The 18,515-nt window shown below is 33.9% G+C and overlaps 2 protein-coding genes across 14 annotated transcripts in view; both read left to right on the forward strand.

Moving 5' to 3' along the window:
- The first annotated feature begins 2,118 nt into the window (after positions 1–2,118).
- LOC108763285 (ribosomal RNA small subunit methyltransferase NEP1) lies at positions 2,119–4,013 on the forward strand. The gene is made up of 4 exons (XM_018510769.1): positions 2,119–2,334; positions 2,468–2,711; positions 3,520–3,728; positions 3,820–4,013. Exons 1-4 carry the CDS (start codon positions 2,200–2,202, stop codon positions 3,931–3,933), a joined length of 702 nt encoding a protein of 233 aa, XP_018366271.1. The 5' UTR covers positions 2,119–2,199; the 3' UTR covers positions 3,934–4,013.
- A 2,650-nt stretch (positions 4,014–6,663) lies between these two features.
- Positions 6,664–18,515, forward strand: part of LOC108763287 (homeotic protein female sterile) — a 36,637-nt gene continuing 24,785 nt past the window's right edge. For 4 of the 13 annotated variants that reach the window (XM_018510771.1, XM_018510772.1, XM_018510776.1 and 1 more), the window contains exons 1-2: positions 6,664–6,918; positions 11,938–11,986. In XM_018510771.1, the coding sequence (XP_018366273.1) occupies positions 6,767–6,918; positions 11,938–11,986 (201 nt within the window). In that variant the 5' untranslated portion in view covers positions 6,664–6,766. Of the gene's footprint in view, positions 6,923–6,953; positions 7,341–8,666; positions 9,275–11,168; positions 11,457–11,937; positions 11,987–12,482; positions 12,525–18,515 lie in introns of those variants that run through there. The other 9 variants (XM_018510774.1, XM_018510775.1, XM_018510778.1 and 6 more) reach the window with 8 other exon arrangements.

Below are 18,515 nucleotides of genomic sequence, written 5' to 3' on the forward strand. Positions count from 1 at the left end.
CTTCTCGGATTCGACTGTAATTGGTCAATTTCTTACGGCTTAAGGCTTAAAACACCTATTGTAGATCCGGGGTAATGCTTCTAACTCCCTAAAGTCACTAGATTGATAAAATACCGCAAACTCGCATCCATGTTTAAGAAAAACGCGGCCATTTCAAATTCACGCATTTGTATACACGTACTTTATTTGTGAAAATGAAGCTATCGAGTACGTAAATCAATGTTGTTGAATTGTAATTAGTTTATTCATGACCAAAGAATATATAGGAATGCTTAATTTGTGTGTTCTTTAGTTTAAGGAGGTAGTCGAGTAAATTGAAAATTTTACGAAAATTCTAAAAAAATTAACATATATTGATCGTATGCATAACAATCGTTCCTTAAAATTTCAGATGTCGTAGCCACAAGATAAGCGAAATATTTCGTTTCAAAGTTCACGAATTTTACATGTAAGCCATATTCCATGCCGTCATGAAACGCACATTAATAGCGTTTTCGGCCCGATCGGGTTTGCACCAACCTGGGTTGGATTAATCTTTCCTATTGGTTGATATCACCTGCTCTACCAATAGGAGAGCACAAAACGCCATTAATCCAACCCAGGTTGGTGCAAACCTGGCCGGGCCGAAAACGCTATAAACTTGATATGAAAGGGATCGGAATTTACGAACTTTTTAAAAAACTGATATGTTGTATATAATAATGTTAGCAATGATATAAACAAAATTGGTGACTAGTAGTCACATACTTTTTTAATAAAAGCGATATGAAAATGATGATATTCGTCAGAAGACGGGGTTGCGTACATGTGACAACTTACAGAAATAAATTTATGGATCCTAGGGATTTTCTAGAAATGCCAACATTCGTCCGCCATTTTTTATGGATTTTGTCCGGTAACCCTTACAGGCCTCAGATACGAACTAATAGCGTATTCGATTTACTGACTCGACCCGACTCCGAGTCAATAGTCTGTTCTGTTTAGCTGCAAAAGAAGAGCTAAATTACGTGTAAGAAATGCAGCTAAAAAGAACAGACTGTTGACTCGGAGTCGGGTCGAGTCAGTAATCGAATACGCTATAAATCTGCCATCTTGTCACGAGGTCACATCTTCTTAACCTTCTTAACACGCAAAAGTGTGAGTTAAGTTGATTTAGCCGATTTATATATATTTTACTTTTTATTTTACATCACTCGGCTAAATCGACTAACTCACACTTTTGCGTGTTAAGAAGGTTAAGAAGATGTGACCTCGTGACAAGATGGCGGATTTAGTTCGTATCTGAGGCCTGTAAGAATGTGGCGGCGCTGCAAACGGTGGTACACGAAGAACAATAGGAGATTGTAACCCCTGGATTGACCACGGCTCGATTGGACACCACCAATCACAGCGACCGGTGCTTAGGAGCTTTGTAGTTTCAAGCGCTGTGAGTGGCTCGTGTCCAATTGAGTCGTGTCCAACTGGGTGCCACCCGTTTACGCTTGGCTTTATGACAGAAATGTGATTAAATAATTTTCTTTATGCATATGGTTATGTGGCTCTGCAAGTTGTGTGGAATGGCCCTAAGGGCTCTCACACACGAAAAGCATAAGAGAGCATAAGCATAACATAAGGCCGCTAAACCAATGAGCATCTTATCTAAATCAATATGGCGACATTATGCTAGATGCTCATTGGTCCAGCAGTCTTATATTATGCTTATGCTCTGTTCTGCATTTCATGTGTGAGAGCCCTAAAGGGTATCGCACATGAAATGCATAACAGAGCATAAGCATAATATAAGACTGCTGGACCAATGAGCATCTAGCATAATGTCGCCATATTGATTTACATAAGATGCTCATTGGTCCAGCAGTCTTATGTTATGCTTATGCTCTGTTATGCATTTCATGTGTGACAGCCCTAAAAGCCGCGACATAGACTTTTGCATAAAGCAAAATGCATAGTGCATAAACGAATCAACTAATCAGAATCTTTCCTTTCCTCCCATTCCATGGAAAAGAAGAATTTCGATTGGTTGATTCCATTATGCACTATGTATTATGCGTTATGCAAGAGTGTGTGCTGCGGCCACAAAAGTTCAGCCAAAAAGAACAGACCTCTATAGTTGTGTCAAAATCAAACAGTCGCATATGTTTTTTATGTAGCTAAAGTGCTGAAGTCTTAATTGATTTTAATTATTTATTTTGGACCTGTAAAATGGGAAACAAAAGGAAGAAGCGTGATGATTATGAATATGATCCAGCTCCTAAACATTTGCAAATAGGCCATATCAAGAATCAAGAAAAGCGTCTTATCGTTATACTGGAAAATTCTCAATTGGAATCTGTAAAAGTAAGGTTATATTTTCTTTTACATCTATTGATTGAATTACAAATTCGACCCTGCTTTTTATCTTTATCAATTATTTATTTACATTTTTATAATTTTATTTTTCTGCATCAACAAACATAAAACATAATTGCAGGTTGGAAATAGCTTTGAACTGTTGAATTGCGATGATCACACAAACATTTTGAAAAAATATAATCGTGATCCAGGCACATGTAGACCAGATATCACTCATCAGTGTCTGTTAATGTTAATGGACAGTCCGTTAAATCGAGCTGGATTGTTACAAGTTTATATACATACAGAAAAAAATGTATTGATAGAAATTAATCCACAAACCAGGATACCAAGAACATTCAAACGCTTTGCTGGATTAATGGGTAAATGTCGATGATCATTTTAACTATAGCATAATAGATAAATAAACTTAAATAGCAATAATAAAGATTTATAAACTCGTTTTTATTATAATATTACTATAAGATTATAAGTGATTTTTCTATATAGCCTTTTAAAACAGTATTTATAGTCTGTTTCTTATTAAGATCATCTTAAATAATATCTTAAGAAATTCTCCGATTGATTTAGAATTGAGGTTTACATGAGACATTCTCAAATATAAGAATTGTGTGTATCAACCTTCTGTGAATATCAACCTTCACTGTTAAATTCATGATGTTAAGTTATCTAATTTGAGTTATTTTTGATTATTCTTATAGGTTGCTACTGTTCCTACTCACTATGTTATTAATTTAACTAAAACAATAGAGTTAACCAGTTTAACTTAAGCAATGTATTAGTTTGGCTCAAATTTAATTAATTATTTGCTATGTGCATACGTTAATAAAAACATATACATTATTTACTTTGAAACCATGCAATTTAATCACAAAAATGATTGATTATATGTGATTTTTTTTAATCACATGTTTTGAATTAAAATAATCTATTTCAACACACTTAGTAGTTAAAGATAAAATGTTATCTAATGTAAGGAGTTGGTTTAAATTCCATCCTTTAATATTTAACAATATATATTTATGTCCAGTGTACATTTTATTATTTATACTTAATATATAGTAAAATTGTGTAAACCTAAGTTATACACACGCACACACACACACACACACATAAACCTAGCTATTACTACTTAATAATATTATTAATATATGAAGTGTTTTATTGTAGTACAATTATTACATAAATATGGTGTCAGAGCATCGGATGGTCCAATGAAGCTTCTTAAGGTAATTAAGAATCCTATTACAAATCATTTGCCAGTTGGTTGTCGAAAGATATTGATGTCATTCAATGCAAGTAAAGTACTAAATCCACGAGATCTTGTACTTACTGAAGATCCCATTGCTATCGTAGTTGGAGCTATGGCGCATGGTCAAGTAAGTTATTATTAAAACGATATATTACTACTATTAACTATTATATTAAAAACTACGTTATACAATATTTTATATTCTTGTTTCTGTGTAGGTCAAAACAGATTACACAGAAGATACCTACTCAATTAGTAATTATCCTCTCTCAGGCGCCATTGCCTGTAGTAAATTATGTACAGCGTTTGAAGAAGTTTGGGGAGTTGTTTAATAAAAAAAACTATAATAGTATATATTTATGTATTATATATTTCGAATTTATATAAATTTCAAGAACACAATTCGAAAGATTTTCTGAAATGGACAATATTTTAGTAGAGTAATTTTCTTGTCCTATTGTTATGATATCTTCTTCTTTGATGTTCTTTCTGAATAAATTTTTGATATGTATGTACATTTCATTCGGTAATATAGATATGATAAAATTGCTAAAGATGAAAAAAAATGTGACAACTTATGTGCATTAACACATACATGGCGACAAATTCAAACATGTGCAAACAAATTCATTATAACATTTGAAATTTATATCAATTGTAAAATACACGAATAAAGTAATATTATTAAGTATAGATAGTTAATTTTTTTTCGTGTTTATCAGCGCTCATAATAATCAGAATAATTATATTTATTTGTGCATTTACAATGTTAATTATAAATGCACACATAAATACAATATTATTTAAATATAGATCTATTATGATATAAACCATATTTTAATTAAATATTTAAGTAAAATACGGTTCATATCATAATAGATTTATACTTAATAATATTATTTTCCTCCGTGTTTTACAAATAACATTTCAAATGTTATTCCAAGCTCTGAGAAATAAAAAAAATTTATATACATATACATATATACAAATAAATTTTATTAATTTTTATATAGTGATGTAATTCTAGGTCTGTTCATGTTACTTGAAATTCCCAAAATTTTTTATACTTAAAATGAGGTAAATGTACATTCGGGTACAAGCAATGTGAACACACGTTATGGAATTATATGATAAATACATCATACTAAACACATTTTTGATCAAAAATTGGTAACAAGGAAGGAATAGATATGACAAAATAGAACTTTTACTATTTGAGACTACTTGTTTTTGGAATTTATTAAATTGAGAAAACTGGGAAGATTAAATTCTAAGGTCTTTTAGGACAATATTTTAGAAAATAAACAAGAGATGATCTGAACCATTAAAAATTACTGCGAAAGATTCCTTCAGGCATTTTGCTCTGCCCTCTTTTAAAGCTGTATTTTTGATTTTTGGGGTGTGATGTCATGGCGTGTGTGTCTACCTTCAGAAAAAAATTAGAAAAGGCATCATGTGCTCGTTGAAAAAACCGTAATATTAATTTTTAAATATTTTGAGAATGATAAAGAGAAAAACTATACTAAAAATGCAACGAATAGTATATTCGGTATCTGTTATAACCGGATACCGAATATTCGATAAAGTTACGTGCTGAATAACTGAATATTTGGGAAATATTAGACACTATTTTAACAAAAATAATGCGGACGTGTGATACTCCGCATCTTCGTGCACGTGTATATGTCTGACAGGTTAGTCCACTTAGTGTGTGTATATGTATATACATATACATATATATATATATAAAACTTAGATAGCGCGACGTAAAATATCTATTTCTAAAAAGTTATTATTTTCATTACTTTTGTGAAAAGTGCGTACTGTAGCTTCTAAAATAAGAAAAAATCCCTTGGAAAATCTTTCACGGAATTTTTCATATAAATTTATCAGAATTATTATATGTAAATTTTAGATTTTTTCAGAATTTTTGATTAATTTTATAACTTTTTAGAAAATTTCTCAGATTTTTTAAAAATACAAATGGTAACATTTTTCAGAAGTGCTTCGAGAGAATCTATTCTAGAATTCATATATGTAAAAATTTCTCATTCTATAATTTCTAATGGAATCCTTATGAAATCTGAAAAAATTTCAAGTATTTTTTCAGAAATGATAGAATAAGAAAACTTGGAACAATTCATTATTCACATGCTGGAAAATTCTAAGGAAAGACGTAGAGATCTCTGCATTTCAAAGTGTTCCAATTCATATACAAATTTTTCACGATCATCTATTTAAACATATTTTATCAAGTGTGGAATCAAATAGTAGAATTTTACGATTAAAACTATTTGGTATTCAATCAAATAGTAGACTAATACTCGGTGTTCAGCTGAATAGTAAAAATGTTGAAGACAGAATAATAAATAGTTACTAAAATATTCGTTGCAACTTTAATACATACTCGAATGTAATTTCTGGAATTTTTTCCATATCGCATATCTCGCTCTATTGATATATAAAATGCAAATTTTAATCAATTCGTTCAATTGCATTATGCACTACGTCAACCACGTGCGGCCACGTGTTTGTGTTTATTTATGGCTGACGTGACTGTCAGCCATAAATCCACGTGTACGAGTTATAAAATATTTATTATGTCAATTTTTCAAACTTTCTACCGCAAGCTTTTGTCATATATATATATATATTTTTTTTTATACACAAAATATGTGCATTGTAAAAATCTATTGGGAAAAAATCAGAGGAACATAACAATAGATCTGTTTCTGGAAATTGTTCGTATACCTAACGATTGATGCAAGTTCGAATTTGGATAAGATTAATTTACATTAAATATACTTTAAGACTATCTTCTTTTTCCAAAGATTATTTATCTTCCTACATATTTGGCATATTTTTATATTTCTAAATATTTGAATACGCGTCTCTCAATAGAAATTTTCGGTGATCTATGGGTAGTCTTCTACGTCGTTTCTCAAGAATTTCTTTTATTGTATGCATAGATACCTGCCTTGTACAAACAAGAAAATCTTTACTAGCAAAAAACAATCATAAATAACACCATAGGAAATTTGACAGATTTCGAAATTCTTGGTTCGTCATGCATGCTAACAAAAGCCGATTACCGTTACTTTTGTACTCTTGTCCTGGTCAGGTATAAGTGTGCTTTATCGCAAACCCAACAAGGGACCGATATTGATGAGTCATCAATATCGGTCCCTCGGACGATTGGTCCGCGTCAGAGACCGCTGCAAGCACGAGCCAATCGTCGGTCAGAACGCGGATTTAAATGGCGACCGGAAAGAGAGAAACGCGCAGAGTCCAACGCACCACCGCGTATACCTATCGCCGTACGTACGTATCTCCTCTCTTTTTTTTCTTCTTTTCCCCCCATGACTTTCGTATATCATTACGTCATCGGAGCGGAGAGGCGAGTTTGTCAATGTCAAGAATACCGGGGAAGAGTCTCGCGCGTCACGTCGAAACTGGCCGAACGAAACTGCCGGTCTCTCGACATTTCGCCGTTCGCGTCGTCGGTCGTCACTGTCGTCAATCGTGGTTCCACGCAGCCACGCAGTGAGAGTTGATTCATCGTAGTGCGAGGTAGTGGTCGAGTTTTCGAGTGATACCACGCGTGCCCACATATACGTACATACACAAAGACATTGACACGAAGGACTCGCCATATTGTGCCGCCGGAGCGACGCCGCCGCGTCGAAACGCACGTGGTCGGCCGTCCACCAGGAGCTTCCTGATAAACTGATGAAAAACGGTAGTTGCTCGAAAATTATCATATTTTTCGTGAGCATGCTACCGACGGAACGAAGTCACTATTGAATCAAGCCGGCACTTGATTTGACTCGTAGTGGCGTGTCACGAGTCCACGATTCTGCTCGACGCGACGCGGTGAAGGCCGTGGCGTCGTTTCGTTAAAACAGCACGTCTTCTGACGTCGTTCGACGGCAACCCAAGGTGATAACGGAGTGTCTGAACGAGCCGTTATCACTTTGATATTATTCGCGATATCATTGCGTCTCGCGCATCTCCCCGCGCTCGTAACAGCCGTAACTCGTTCGAGAGTCTCGAATCCGTGACGGCCGAGGGGGGAGATCGATCGTTGTATCGCCATGTTGGATAAGAGCGTTAACGGAATCCGATATTCCGATAACGACGTGTCCGTGACGAGACACACGTCACGTCACGGCGCGGCGCGGCGCGGCGCGGCGCGGCGAAACGCAACGTAAAATCGCGCGTCCACGAAAAACCTTGGCCACGTGCTGTCGGCTCTCTCCACGTCTCGTTACGCCTGTCAGTTTTGGAGCGGCCGTTGAGACGCGGTCGGTACCTTCGTGAGTCGGTAATTATGGATTTTGCGTCTCGCACTTTCCCATGATGCGTCGCGTGGCAACAGCAGAATCGTCGGAATCGGACCGTTCCTCGGCACGGGCCACGGGCACGACGATAAGTCTACGTAAAGTTTCGTTCCGGCAAGCTGATTGCCGCGAGATGCGACGAGTTTCTCCGACCATCACGAAAATGACACAAACTCTTTATTATTATTAATAATTTATTGACAACTACCTACACCTATATTTTCTATCTCTGTTCCATCGAGAAGTGCATTATGGGAACTGGAATACTGGAAATTAATTTTTCGTTTGGTTAATAAAGCTTGTACACGATATACGCAAATAAAGATTTGTAAGCGCAAATATTTTATATATATATATATATATATTTCTGTTATCTGTAACTCTAAGTAATAAATATGTGACTGAAATTAAATTCAGTTCAATGCCTGTACGATAAAACGACAAAGTATCCCTTCATCTATCCATTTCTAGAAGCTCACATGCGTTGTAGCTTGTAGCGTCGGATTAGGAAGGGAAAACCAAGACGTCCCGCCCCTTCGAAGGAAAAATCCCTCTACTACTGGTCGATCGATATCGACGACGACGGTAGATCCGTATTGAGCGGTATTGTCGAAATATAGAGAGAGAGAGAGAGAGAGCGGAGCCCGTTAGGCGTCGCTGTGGTATTCGTAATTGGCGCGCTGCGTTGCGTTGGAGGTTCACGTCGCTAGTCTCGCCGTGCGCGGCGAGGGAGACGGGTCGTTCTTAGGGAACGGTGGAACGGGACCATTTCGGTACGTCGCGGAAGAATGCGTAGCCATTGTTGGTGCTGCGATCGTTAGTTTCTAGATCCGAGATCGCCATGGGCACGGAAAGGGACTCGATTGCGCGGAGCTCGAGGATAATGTCGACGGGGCACGAGGCGGAGCATTGATACGTGTACCGCGAGTCGCGCTGGGGAGACGGACGCGTGCGTAAGTCTGGGACTAAGCTTGCTCTCGGAGTGGTGTCGGACCGCGTCTCCGCGACCCGCGTTCCCAACTCGTCCCGTCTCGTTCATCGCGTTGCGTACGCCGTACGCGAACCGAGCGCTCGCGCGAGTGAGAGTGAGTGCGGTGATATACGGTGGGGCCACTAACTCGCTTACGGCTTGCGGCGGCCATAACACCGACCGACCGACCGACCGACCGACAAACCAACCAAACTAAATCGAGGCGAGCGAGGGAGAAAGCGTAGAGGCGTTAAGGCGTAGAGTGCGAGTTGTCCGGGGGTCGTGTCGTACGCGTAGTGCTAGTGTTTTTCGATTCGAGTCGCCGTGTGTGCGTGGATAAGCGGACTTCCGTCTTGTGATCAGGTAAGCGATCCCGCGCGCGACGCCGGGAGCTTGACGAGCTCGGCGTTCGCCGCCCGTCGCCCGTAACCCGTAACCCGTTGTAGGTGTAATGGTGTATAAGCGCTCTTAGCTCAGCGCGTGTGGCGCGTTATAGCCGCGGCGGTGCATGAGCGCGGCACGCCGCACCGCGGTGCCGTGCGACGTAGCGACTAGCGGCGCGGGCCCTTGGCTTGGAATGGGAGTTGGGAGCTTTCTTTCCTCAACGACCATACCGCCATGTTGAGACCTACGCCGAATACGAGTGTACTGTGTAAGGCGGTGCGGTGCGGTGTGATGTGTGTCTGCCCGGGTTACCGCGCGCGCCGTAGTCATCCCCGTCTCGGCTCTTGTCCGTCGTGAAATTCTCACGGCGTCATCTCCCTCCCTCCCTTTCTATCTATCTCGCTCGCGCTCTCTTTCTCTCTCTCTCTTTCTTCCCGTGGCGCCAGTCGCCTCGTTCGTTTGGCAGCGCTGGCCGGACGGACGGCGGATCGTCCGCGCGGCGGTTCACTCATGTTTGTTGTGCGTCGGCTGGGCGCGGATCCGTTATTACTTCTCCTCGCCTTTCTCTCCGGTTGCTGCTGTCATCGTCGTCAAAGTCATCGTCGTCGTTGTCGCCGTCGTCGTCGTTCTCGCCGCAACGCTTATTTCTCTTTCGCGTGGATTTCGCCTTTCTCCACTCCTACCTCGGATGACTTTTTCGAGCACCTGTTCGCGCCGAGCGAGCGCGAGGTCTCTTATCTGTCTATGCCCCTGATACCTGGTACGTCGTAGCGTAAAGTGTTCTGGCACTTGGCACGATCTCTTTTCGATCGCGTTCACAGAAATTCGTCCATCGATGGCCAAGATTTAACGGTCGTTATAGACGCGATGTATCATCTTCCCCGCGCGCACTGTCAATTTTGCATTTTAACAGCCTCCTCGCTTTCTATGCCAGTGTAACACTTATTTGTGCTACTTTAGTCACAACTTTCCATTTTGGCTCGCTTCGATGAAGAACTCTGGAATACGCCGAATCTTGCATCCAGTTCCAGATTCATGTGAATTTTTTTTATGTTTGGAAATGAAGAATTTCAGTGTTGTTCGAATGTGTGACAATTCCATTGGCTATTTCCTCATGAAACCCCAGATGCATCTCTTTGTACAAAAATCATGTCGCTGAAAATCTCGTCTCGTGTGTAATTTTATTCGTAATTGTTAAATCATTTCTTTTGCATAGAATTAAGTTAGGCATTAGACTGGTGTAGATTAATGTCTTCTAGTTTATACATGTTTATAGAAATATCCCTTTTTTTACAACAATGTATATATATATATATATATATTGTTAAGATAAAATGCAAATTTTAATAAGGCTATCTCGCCTTTAATATAAAATATTGGGGGTAAATATATTATTAAAATGTTAATTACATCTTGAAAGAAAATTGGCATGGAGCCATTCTTTCTCTTTTTAAAAAATAATTTATATAAATAATGTGAAGAGATCAAGTATTTCACTTAATATAATTTAATTGTATTGTAATAGTTTACTTTAGAATTTTTTTATTGCATCAATATAAGCATGTAAATTATTTTAGATTATTACATATTGTGTAACAGTAATTATATTCTTTAACAAAATAATGTAATGTATAAGAAAAAAAGAGAAAAATTTATATATATATTTTTCCGAATAACCTCTGTTAATATATAGTGATATAGTAAGAAATAGATTTTGCTTTTCCAGCATGTACTACTAGATTCAGTTTTGCATGATATGTTAAATAATGTATAAATTCCCTGAGAGAGTACTTCTCAATGTAAAAATCATTCTACAGCGATGAAACAATTTTGGGGTTGTTACAATATGGGGTCCTATTGTTATGTTATCCAGATGTTGCTAATGTCGCGAGTCTTGCCTGGAGGTACGGAGTCTCACAGCAGTACACAGGGCTGACATTCAAAGTACTACCACTCGGTAGGCTTATGTAGTGTTATGCCTCCTCGGCACCAATACTCCTGGTTGCAGCGCAATCGTCTTGGCAAGCAATTAACGAGCTGCCATGCTCAATTCAGAATATATACTTGCCATCTCAATTGTTGATGAAGCCTCATAGCGTCAAGCATCAACGTAAGGCAGTTACCTGCTGCGTAGCATTTATGTATCATATATGTCGGAAAGGTAGGTGAAGCTCATTATCGTGAAATGGATGAGCCATATATTATAAGCGATTACTCGAAAAAAAAAAAAAAAAAGAAAAAGAACCGTTATGAATCGTACATATTTGTTTGCATATTTAGATAATTACCTATCAAGTATACCCTTTGCTACATGATGAAAATTGCTAGATTATGTGTCGACTAATAATAGAAAAAATTGTCTTGAGAAAAATTCGATGAATCCCAACTCGCTAATGAAACAAATATAGAAACATAAATGGAGTTTAAAAAATAATATATTCTTTTTGTTAAACATTAATGTAGTTTATTAGATAGGATTGATTAATAATAGCTCTTATTCTCTTTCTTACAAAGTTATTACTCTACTTTACAAAATATTTTAGCATAAGCCGCGTAATTAACTAATATAACAAATTTTTGTTTCACTTTATTTTTTCTATTTTACAAATGAAACTTATTACGCTTTGCTCTTTTTGTTGCAGAAACGAAGTCAAGATGCAGCAGGTGGACACCATCTCGCAGAACAATTCTGTGAGTGATTAATATGTTATATTTTGTGATAGTGTGTAGAATGCAGCTAGCTTTATAATTTTCTCTGCAATACTTAAAAGCTGCATTAAAATCCTGTAATATATCCATACTATCTATCAATTTCCCAATTTTAAACCATTACATATTACGCAACATTGGTATTCACGGCATAATATGTAAACTTATGTAAACATGGATTGCTTCCACTTGAAATAATATGGGGAGGAGTTATAAAATATATATAAATTACATGTTTTTTTTAACATTTTGGTCCAAGTAACATTTTGTAAATCATTATCTTGCTATATATGTAATATATCTGTGTAATATATTTTATATTATTTTTTATCAACTTTTCTGTGTTTGCATACATGTGTTCTGATAACTCTTAATATTGTTTGCATTTTTCATACCTTGCGTAATAGTTGATATAAATATTCTAACATACTAAAAAAGAGAACCTTGTGTTTGACTGAATAGTATGTATGAATTACAGTTAGATGTGGAGGAGCGAGAAAGGCTGTGTAATATACCGAAGGTGAGAAACCTTGTTGACTATGGTTTCCATTAAGATATATTGTTGAAATATGAATTGGCAACTAATAAATTATGCTGTGTATAAATAATCTACAATTTTGCTTTAATCACTATAAGTAGTGGTAAATAATGTAGACGTAACTCTAAATAAATGTTAATTTTACAAATAAATAAATTTTTTAATATAAAGATATTTTATAAAACAAATATTGATATATTCATTAATATTACTGATATTATTATAGAGGCAAGATTCTTTCGCTTTGCTCACTGTATCTTGTATTCACACAGTATTACAAACATTTCAGTATTTATGCCATTATGTATAAATGTATAATATTGTGTTTCAATTATTGTACGAATTATTTCTGACAATTATTTCTTATTTAATGACAAAGATTTGTTCTTACAATTTTGCATGAATTACACAAAAATGCCATTATATTTCATTTCTAAATTCTCACTATTAAATGTTATAGTCTCTAGCAACGGTTTTCTTATGCAAAATTCCAAATCGCTTGCCTGTGGTTATGGAAATTACATATTTAGCAGCCTAATTCGCTCACATACACACACACACACACACCACACACCCACCCACACACTGCATGAATGAGGTCATTAACTCAAATGTGTTTCATTAATAGTTTACGTTTACATAGTATTTAAGAATTTACTTTTGTTTATTTTCGTTCGTTTTCATTTATTTATAGAAAAATTTTCTAATACCATTTGTTATCTCGTATTGTAGATTCTATTATATATTTAGGTATCAATAATGATACAAATGCGATACATAATTACATACACAAGCAGCATTCTCAGATGGAGGGACAGGTCCTACGCATGCGCAATAACGTGCAAAATAGCAGACGTTTAAGCTCCTCTTTTCATTGCACATTCCACTCATTTTCTGTCTTCATTTCCCTCCAAAAATCAAGACCGAATAATGTAATTAAAATGAACAGAGATCTTTCTATTTTTTTTTAACCATGTACATAATTCCATGTTTTTTAAATATTTGAGAGTGAATGTCTAATAAGAAGTGTTCCGTTCATTGTATTGTTTTATCTTCCATATTTATTTTATTTTTAAAACTCAAGCTACTGTTATTAAAATGTCTATATTTTTGTATTTAACTATATACCATTGTTATCAAATGTAATATATGGGCTGTATTAACAAATTTCACTTGGATGTTCTCATGTATTTTTTTTTATTTTTTTTTTTTTTATTTAACATTCGATGGACAACAAGAATAAAATGATACATGGCTGTACCTACGTGAAATTTCTGAACGCAGCTATAGTAAAAATAATACTAAAACTATATACGTATGAAGCAGTTTTGTGAATAATATATTTTTTATTTAACAGCACATTAATATAATTTATTTAATTTGATATTATTTTTTATTAATTTTTTATTGTTAGAATACTTCAATATAAAAAATGACCAAGTTTCAATTTTTTTATGTGTATTTTAAATGTTTTAAAAGATGATTTATATGCTAACAATAATTCACATTGCAATGCATAGATTCAAAAAAACTTTATTTGTCTCTCTATCGAAATCTCTATAAAAATCTCTCTATCGAAATAAAACTTTCACAATAAATTATCTTGATTACTCTTAAAAAATTGAGATTTTTGTAATTATTTTTAAGTGAAAATATAAAATTATAAAAATAAAATAAATATAATGATAGGGTGTTTACTACTAACAAAACCTTGAAATTTTCGAAAGACTTCTCTTTATCCTTGAAACGATAAAAATCCTTAAGGATTTTCATGCAATTTTCATATAATTTCATTAGTATTCAGAGAAATTTTAGGAATTATATTTTTGAACTTTAATTCCATCTTTAAGAATATTGTTTTTTTTTTTAACTTTTTTGACAATGCAAAATATCGATAATTGATTAATAATAGGTATGATTAATAGCAGGTACATAAACGTCCGTGTAAATTCACGTACATTTTCATGTGTTTCGCTAGTTTTTATTTAAAAAATTAATGTCATTGAAGACAATTATTAGGTGAACAAATTAATTCAGTGCCTTTATCAATGACTTTATCGAATCAAAACCGCCAAGTTTCTTTTGCGAGGGCATTCATCAGTTGCCCGAAGGTGGTATAAAGTCATCGAAAACAATGAAGATTATTTCGAATATTAAATGTGCTTTGTGTGAATAACTTTGAATTATGAAAAAAAAGCACCAAATTAATTTGTACACCTAATACATAGCAGAAAAGAGAATAGCTCACTGATTATCATAATATTATAGTGAGTTTTTCATATTCTATTGGTTTCGCGGTTCCAATTGTAGGAAAAACCGAGTTAACCTCGTAGAATGTTTTTTTCTTGACATAGTTTGTATTGTTTATATTCCAATTTTTTCAAAGTTGCATTAAAAATTCCTCTAAATTTTCATGGAATTTTGAATAAAAATATCCTGAGAAAGTCGGGAATTTTTTTTTCAAGGTTTTATCCAGAATAAATAAAAATATGTTGTTCACATAACTTATCTATATATATATATAGTTTTGGTATCAATTTTTTATTTAGAAAGTATAAATATTAACATATTTTCAATTTCAATTTTTTGAAGGAGAATGTATGAATAATACGTTCTTAAAATATTCTTTCCGAAATATTTTTGGATGCCTCGTAACAAGTTTTCTGTCCTTTCGTTTTTCACGTCCATTTTATTTTCTATAAGCTGAAGACGACTGCTGTTAAAACGGTTGAATTTTTGTATCTTGTACCATTGTTGCCAAAGTTAAAATGATGTGAGCGTGAAGAGCATTAAAGCTTTTCCTAATATTCGAATTTCGATGTCCGATAAATTCTTTTGTCCTTTGCATTTTCCCTTCGTTTTTTTGTTGTTTTCTCCTTTAAGAATGTTCATTTCTTCTTTAAGATCAGGTAGAACGAATTTGAAGGGACAGACCCTTAAGTTTAACTATTGTTATTGTACCACTGTTGTCGAAGATTTCTCTTCTCTCTTCTCCAAGGAATTTGTTTCTTGACCCTTTCAAAGCCCATATTCTATACACTTCTGCTGACGGTTGTCGGTATCGTTAAGTAACAAGAGCCAATGAGAACCGCGCTTTTTTCCTAGGATAGCCCTTACCATTGACTATCATTAGTTATCGACACCAACAACTGTCGGTAGATGTGTACAGAATACGGGCCCAGGAATATTAGAATCTAATATACAAGAAAAGACTACTTTCTTTTTTTTATTCTCGGAAAACAGAATTTATTGACTATCTATTAATTGCCTTTCAAAAATTGTCATTTTAGGGTATATTTTAAAATTAAAACGTTCTCTCCGAGGAAAGTTTTACTTGAAATATGTAGTACACATGCTATATACTATACTATACATACTATATAGAGTAAAATCTTTCTCGGAAAAGACGTTTTGGAATGTAGCTTTAATCATTTCGACGTTGATAGTTATTGATCGCATATCGTCTGTTAAAGTGTCTATTCTGTCGCGTTTTATTGTAATAAAAGTAATTATTATAGTAGTTCAAGACATAATAACAAAATTGAAGAAATAACAAAATGGAAAGAGATACGGCAATTGAAATTTTTATTAATAAAAAAAATTGCTATTTCTTTACAAGACTTACAGATTGCGAAAATTCAAAATAGAATTAATCTCGTTGTCTTTCGTTTAGACGCTTACGCGGCACGCACTCTAAGCACTTGTAATTGTTTTTCTATCTTTATTGTTTATTAGACGTAAAATAGAGATAGAAGCGTTGAAAATGCTGAGTGTTTAAATGCAACCCTATTCTAACTTGGCCAGTGTTGTAGCAAATACGTTGTTTTATAAAATTAAATTTTTTTAGAGCAATTTTTTTAGAATTAAGTAATATGAAATTGGAAATAATGTAGTCTATCTATTAGTGATCTCTTTCACGTGTATCCAATTACACATGTACACATTTCAATACACATTCAAAATCATAATCTCTACTATTTATAAATGTTATATATTTAAAATATCGCGATTATTGATATAAAATACTTTTCAACCTCAGATAAATATATAAATTAGAACATGTTCACACATTAAATATTTGTTTGTTTGGTTAATTATTTATATATCATAAGTGCAGTTCTAATGCTTTATATTAGAATGTGGTTACTTATTATTAACTATAACAAGTTAAGGTTATAATTTGCTAAATATGTCAAAGTTATGTGATTGTTAATTTATAAAGTATGGTGCATACTCGAAATTGTACATGCATGCGTATATTATCAAAATTTATACTTATAATATAGTAAAAATATTATGTATTTTAAATTACATTTTGTTATTTTATGCATTATATTTTACCCGTACAATCATTAATAATTTATATAAATACGATACGTATCGAATTTTCGATATTTTATCGATATTTCAAGAAATAATACTTAAGATTATTTTTTCAAGTAAAAGAATTAAGAGAGTAAGAGATTCTTGATATTTATAAAATAATTTAAAATTTAAAGAAAAACTTATTGAGGCATGTGTAAGAGATTTAGTTAATCTTTCATGAAATGATGACTCATTCGCTCTGGTTTTGGAGTTTTTTTGTTTCTTTCATGAAATAATTCTTTCAAAAATAAAATTTAGAACAGATTTTCGAAGATCTCGATTTCTATATTTTGTCATGAGTATATATATAAATTGTATGTATGGTCCTTATAGATGTAACTTATAGATGAAACTTATTAATCTTATTCTAATTGTTTATAGTTTGTACAACTCAAAATTTGATGTAATAATACTTTTGTGTTTTTTATATTTCTTTTATTATCTTTCATTTATCTCTAAAAAGTAAATATGTACATAGTTGCATTTCTATATCACAATATGACAAATTTTTGAAAGTTTCAAATAACTCCATAAATATTTTCAGTCAGAATCGATCTTATGTTTATATCTTTGCATTTCCAATAAATTTCCTATATCAACAAGACTCTTGTTTCGATGGTGAAATATGCGTGAATCACGCTATATAAACAGTATTATCTGAATGGATAATACCAAGCGTTCAATTTTTTCCTAGAATTACAGAGGTATATAGAGGACTAAAACTACAAAAATTTCAAACAAATTTTTCTCTTCTTAAAAAACTCTCTTCTTAAATTTTTCTTCATCTTAAAAAACTTTTAAGATGTTAAATATTACACGTATATAATAAAAAATAAAAATATTTTCACATTATTGTATATTATTTTGTATAATTATTTATGATGATTTTATATAGTTATGAAAAATTATATAGAATTATATATTTATATATGTATAAGACGCACACGCACGCACGCACACGCACACACACGCACATACGTATATATATCATACATACATACAGGTGTCTGTAAAGTCTGCCTCTATCTCTTACATTTCAGAAACGGTTTGGAAAAATGGTGAAATATATGTTTGATTATTTCGAAGGACTGCACTGATTGACTGTACTTAAGTAACCCTTTGAAATGATCGAACGCGTATTTTATGATTTTTCATAGTTTTAAACAGTTTCCGAAATGTAATAGGAGAGATATGGACAGATATTACAGACATCATGTATTTAACCTTTAGAGAGTCGGGATTTTTGTCTTGAAATTTTGAATTTTTTAATGTAAAATTCATGTACATATTGAATATTTATGTCACGAGGAGTCGACGAGTTTTCTGCTGGCCACTATAGTGACCAGTCCAGCCTTCTAAAGATTCATAATATGCGTCTACATCCATATCTACGTCCATATAACAAATATACAAAAATAATTTTACTTTTTTTTACATATATGATTGCGAACGCAAAATGATATTGTTTATTCCTTGAATTTCAATTCTTCATAATGCCGTGATAGTAGTAAATATATGATTTTTAGATCTGTTTGTCTTATTTGTACTTTCTAAAACTTTCGGAAACGGAGAATAAGTTGAGGAATAAATTTGTTCAAGAAAAAAAAG

Source organism: Trachymyrmex cornetzi, unplaced genomic scaffold (genome assembly GCF_001594075.2).
Source record: "Trachymyrmex cornetzi isolate Tcor2-1 unplaced genomic scaffold, Tcor1.1 scaffold35, whole genome shotgun sequence".
Classification (NCBI taxonomy): domain Eukaryota; kingdom Metazoa; phylum Arthropoda; class Insecta; order Hymenoptera; family Formicidae; genus Trachymyrmex; species Trachymyrmex cornetzi.

Coding starts and splice junctions, on each gene's coding strand:
- LOC108763285 (XM_018510769.1), top strand. CDS start 2,200: ATGGGAAACAAAAGGAAGAAGCGTGATGATTATGAATATGATCCAGCT. Junction 2,335..2,467: donor CTCAATTGGAATCTGTAAAA/GTAAGGTTATAT, acceptor ACATAATTGCAG/GTTGGAAATAGCTTTGAACT. Junction 2,712..3,519: donor ACGCTTTGCTGGATTAATGG/GTAAATGTCGAT, acceptor GTTTTATTGTAG/TACAATTATTACATAAATAT.